Source organism: Oratosquilla oratoria, chromosome 24, assembly GCF_046742065.1.
Source record: "Oratosquilla oratoria isolate Oo_2021 chromosome 24, ASM4674206v1, whole genome shotgun sequence".
Lineage (NCBI taxonomy): Eukaryota > Metazoa > Arthropoda > Malacostraca > Stomatopoda > Squillidae > Oratosquilla > Oratosquilla oratoria.
This window is the reverse complement of record NC_134800.1, coordinates 20912031-20917154: the sequence shown is the minus strand read 5'-3', so window position 1 is coordinate 20917154 and position 5124 is coordinate 20912031. Positions and strand designations below refer to the sequence as shown.

Sequence of the window (5124 nt, the reverse complement as noted above, 5' to 3'; positions counted from 1 at the left end):
TCTCACAGTACTTATGCAATCGCCCATTTTCTATGCCGTGCCGTCGAGGCAACTTTACCTATGTATCCCTTCATCGGGTGACTATTGTTTAAAACACTCTACTCACAGAAGTGGGTTCCTTTGCTCTTCGGGTGCTAAGAGTCGTCGTACATTTTGCGGCGTTTTGCAATCCATAGGATGGAGTGCGGGTGTGGCGGGAAGGGGGTGGGAGTTGGCAGGGGGTTGGGGTGGGGATGGCGGTGGGGGTCAGGCATGAGTCTGTTAGGATGCTTTGCTGATGCATGGAGAGTGGACTTTCGGTGAAAGATTCTTTAGACATCGAGGTGGCTATAAAGGACCAGTATTGAAATACAGAAAAATAACAAACTAAATTCTGTGGAAATTGTCGTGAAGAATCACTGAGGCAGGCTTAACTGTGAGGTCTACTTAGTGTTGTATTAGTGTGTACGATAAGATATGCAAGGTAACGGATGCATTCTTAGGCTATCTGGGCAACTGAAGGGTGTTTGGGGCGTGCTGCAAGTTCAACATCTGGCTGTCACTACCTCCTTCCTCTTGGCGAGAGTGGGTGTAATGTCGGAGGTCCGTTTTCTTCGTGATTCTTTATCAACAATGCCGACGTTGATGCCACGTAACATTTTTTTGTAGTTTTTAATTGCGTTACTAAATTTCAACTAGTTTAGGGGATACCCGATGCATGCATAACACCATGGAACACATCGAGAATATAATTGAATTCGCTAACCCTCTGTGTAGCCGGGTGAGTTGGGAGCGTTGGAATGTAATTGGAAGGGGGCGTGGATTGCGTTCAAATGAACCCCTCCTCACAGAAATATTTTTTTATCGATCGTTGAATGAAAGTTTATTGAATACACTGGTACATTATTAGGCAGTGCATTGTGGCTGGCTTCGACTTAGTAATTTACGAATACCTGCTTTGTTCATAGGCGAACATCTAGGAAATCCTACAAAGGTGTTGATTGGCAACTCGATATTATTTATCCTACTGCTAGAAGGTAATAAGTCTATAATTGTACTGACCCGACTCCTACAGGTTGTCTGTCTGCCACTATTTTGTAGGCGGGATCCCAACTCTGCTAAGTCATCTTCTGCGCCCATACGTCGCCTTCTTGAAACCACAATTTGCTGGTGAAACCAGATTGTAAAAAAATTCCATTTGTTGCGTTCATCATCAACATAAGAGTGTTTTGACGAATTGTAGTGCTAAAGGCACAGGAAATACTGCGCTCTAAATAAATGCAGACGATGCGCTTTATTTTCGCGCGTATTCTCGGGCAAATCGAAGTTCTCAAAAGACACCTTGTCCTCAGAAGTAATTTGCAGCCATTTAGAGTTAGCGTTACAAGTGAGTCAAAGTGAAAAATATAAAAGAATGTAATTATGAAAATATATGCCAATGCAACAAAAAATACTTGTTTTTATTTATATCACCCCAAATTCTTCAATATGCAGGACAAATGATCAATGAAGATTTAATGAAAGTAACGTAAAAAATATCCACAAAAACAATACTCGCTAACTTTCTTCCGCCGTGACCATTATACGTGTACGGGCTTCCACATATTGCAAGATTTGTCGATTTGCTGGTAGTATATAAGAATGTTAGCTAAAACTCACACGAGTGTTATTGTGAGATGATATGTACCGTCATCACTTATATTAGTTCATCGCAAAGTCCTCTATAAATGACGCAAGACATCTCATAGGATATTGCAGAGAAGAGAGCGTGGGGGTCGCGGTGCATGCTGGGAGTCTGCGAGGACCTCTGGTGGCGTCGAACAGTACTAACTAGATGCCATACTGGGACATCTCGCCCATTGATCCCGTCTGACAAATCCCTTTTTCATCACTTATTTTGCATTGGAATTATATCTTACGTAAGTCAGAGTTGTCCCTGAAGCATTGTGTACCTATAACTCCCTTCAGGTAAGGTATAGATTGGTTTAAGAGCTGAGGCGAGCAAGCGGAATCAGTAGGTTTGCACCAAAGCGGCTTTTATTTACACACGCTTGGTGATTCGTTAGGCTTAGGTTATGTTGCTGATATAAGAGCAAAGGTTTAGCTTTCATTTAATGTACAACAGTGCGTCTTTGGTGTAATTGCTTCGGTCATGTGGTAGAGTGTGCAGAGTTGGCTCACGGAACGGGTATGAGAGCGGTTGAGTTGTTAGAACCTGGAAGTGAATTATCGTTGGTGCTTTGTTGTGGGCGACAAGCGAGTAGAGCAGACCTTTCGGGTGTAAAGTCAACTTGGAGTTTTCGCTCACCTTCTATGGTTTAGCACGTTCGCTTCAAACCCGAATCTGAGATGTGTTTTGGTTGATAGAGTTGAAGGACCTCTCCTAATTCTTGCCTCGGTGAATGGTATTGTAATGATAGTGTTACGCGTGTTAAAAGCTTGAGCAGAATGCTTGCTTGAATCGGGGATTTCGTTCAAACAAGCTTATATCTCATGACGTTCATCACTTAGCCATATACATTGTTGTTGTCCTTGAAATTTGGAGGGCAGGGTGGTGGCAGGAAAAAAAAAAGGTAGTGGTTCAGGTGCCTCAGGTGGTGTAACATGTGTTTATGAATTCCCATAAGATATGGAAGCATATCTCAGTAGCTATGGTCAGGATAACAATACTAGCTTGGAAAACTTGAAGTGGGCAACTAGTTTTACAGTTCTTCAGTAATATGTTACAGATAAAGGGGAAATTATGCTATTCATAAGGGATCACAGGTAGTATGTATTTGGTGAAGGTGCATTTAATTGTCATTTTTTGAAATGTAGAGCATTGATATAATTGCAAGATTTAGTAAAAGTGTCTTCACTTGTGTATTTAAAAGTATATCTTTTAATTCATTAAATTTCTGTGAGCACTAATGATACTTATGAGACTGAAAAAGGATGTACAGTTACAGTATATGTAATGAAAATGGAAGTATGTGTTGCAGTGGAGTGAGTGATAGTGAAATGGTATACTTATTAGTAACCTTGTAGAAGGAATCCAGGATTTTTGTTCAAAATCAGTCTTGGGTAGGACTTCCATCTATTAAGGTATTTCACCATTTGTCTGCTTCATGTTATTCTATGTAGCTAGGAACTATTTTTTATTGTGTTCTTGATGGTTAATGTAAATCATTATAAATGGTTGCATCCAGCAACAAGTATGGACAGCATTGGTAGTGAGCCATAGATATCCTAGGGCAGTGGTTTTCTAAACTTTTCGTTTGACAAAAATATAATGTGCCGGTACATTGCCTCCCTTTAATGATCATGGGTTTGTAATAGGCTTTGATATTGCAAAAGAATATAGTGAAAGGAAAGACTAAAACATTACCTGTAGCTTGCTTTTTTTTTTTTTTTTCTATTAGAACTTTGTTTTGAAAAAACAAGTGGGTATATGAAAACCGACAACATATCTTGAGTTGCCAAATTTCCATGGCACACTGTTTTGGAATCTTGACTCAAGGGGTGGGCAAGATATCTCTGCCAAAGAGGTACATCCTGTCTTCATCTAGACATAAATGGGCATGTCAGGGTAGATACATGGAAGACTCATGAAATTGTAGTGTGCAATTGAAGGGAAGGTATTAGACTCGTTTATGTATTTTTTATTTTATTTTATTTTATTTTATTTTTTCTTTGATGTTCAGGAAGAGTGGGGTTTTGTTGGTCTCCATCAGCCAAACTTTGCTTTCATTTGTATGTTTGTTTGTTTGTTTGGGGATGTCGGCGAAACTAGACAAAATTTACAAAAACAGAATATTTTATAAAATCATACTTTTAGTATTCAGATAAATCCATGGAAGGGCCTTAGAACTTGCCAGCCACTGTGAGGCAATAGGTTTCTAGTTCAAACCATATTTATTATTTATATATGAACCTAGAGCACGTTGCATATACAAACAGATTGAATTCCATTACCAGATCCTCTACTCAAGCATTTCTGTTCTTGTGTATGCATATACTGTAACTTGCTGCATGCATCATTGACTTAGGTGAAGATGGGCTTTAGAACAAGGTGAAGATGGGCTTTAGAACAATGAGGAATGCACATTTTGCTGTAGTTCAGTGTACAAAGTTGTTTATACTAAGTTTGATTGAGTAAAAAGCTGAGCACTAATGTTTTGTGTGGAATTATGGCTTAGTAAATTGCTTAGGAAGATCATATGTATTTATCCAACATCAGTTTGTTCAATATTTTGAATAGCCTGTATTTGTTTACTGGATTACTGTATTCTCTCTCCATATTGATGTCTCCCATCCCCATAATATTGGAACTGCAGTATCCTAAATTATTTCATACCACAAATTATCCTAAACAAATGTTATTATATAAACTTTCGCTTCATTCATTTTCATAGTTCCTTAGTAATGAGAGCATATTTTTTTTTAATGGATAGTACTTTTAAACTGAACCGTGTCCACACTAATTAGCTGTATTTGGTGTGAGCCCCTCCCCCCTTTCTTATTTCCCTTGTGGAAGTAGTATTAATAAAGAATTGTATACTATTAGTTTCACCAGTTTTCATTTACACTGCAGTTATTATAGTGTCCCGCAAGTTCTGTGGTTCTCCTTTTGTTATTGTGGTTGAACAACAAGGGCGTAGCATATCAGACTTTTTGGGAGGGCATGCTAACAAAAAAAGGATGTGTGGTAATAGGGTTTGCCTTAGTTTTGATATCAGGGTGAATGATATAATGTTTGAAATTGGGAAAAGGTGGGGGCATGGGTGTTAGTATTTGGATCACTTATATTTGGTTGGTTGTTATTGCTGTGTGCTGCTGTTGTTTATCTGTGCACAATTAGTCATAACACTTCAGATATGAAGAAACTGATCACCCTTACAGGGTCCTTGCAGCACCAAAGATCAATCCAGATATGTTATTTGTGTCTGCAGTCTGTGAAGATATAACTGTGTGGCATCCAGGTGGTGTGGGCTTCTTATGTTGCTTAAAGCAAGTTGTTCTGATTTGTGTTTTGTGATGGGCATAGTAAACTGCTTAGATGCACCCTGTCCTAATTTGCTTGCTCATTAGGTGGTGGAGGGTGACCAAGGATGTTTAGTTCCATATTAGCTATAGATGTCATAGTATACTGTATGTATGTGTTTG

The 5124-nt window shown here is 39.0% G+C and overlaps 1 protein-coding gene across 7 annotated transcripts in view; it reads left to right on the top strand.

Moving 5' to 3' along the window:
* The window catches only part of LOC143038521 (uncharacterized), a 169959-nt gene that overhangs the window by 121959 nt on the left and 42876 nt on the right, over positions 1-5124 (top strand). The window contains exon 1 of one of the 7 annotated variants that reach the window (XM_076207815.1): positions 1754-1898. The exons of 1 other annotated variant lie outside the window; for it this stretch is intronic. Coding sequence is in view for 1 of the 6 variants with exons in the window: in XM_076207813.1 (XP_076063928.1) it covers positions 2132-2136 (5 nt within the window). In the remaining 5 variants the exon portion in view is untranslated. Of the gene's footprint in view, positions 1-1753; positions 1899-2032; positions 2168-2259; positions 2385-2906; positions 3064-5124 lie in introns of those variants that run through there. 5 more of the 7 variants (XM_076207816.1, XM_076207819.1, XM_076207813.1 and 2 more) reach the window with 5 other exon arrangements.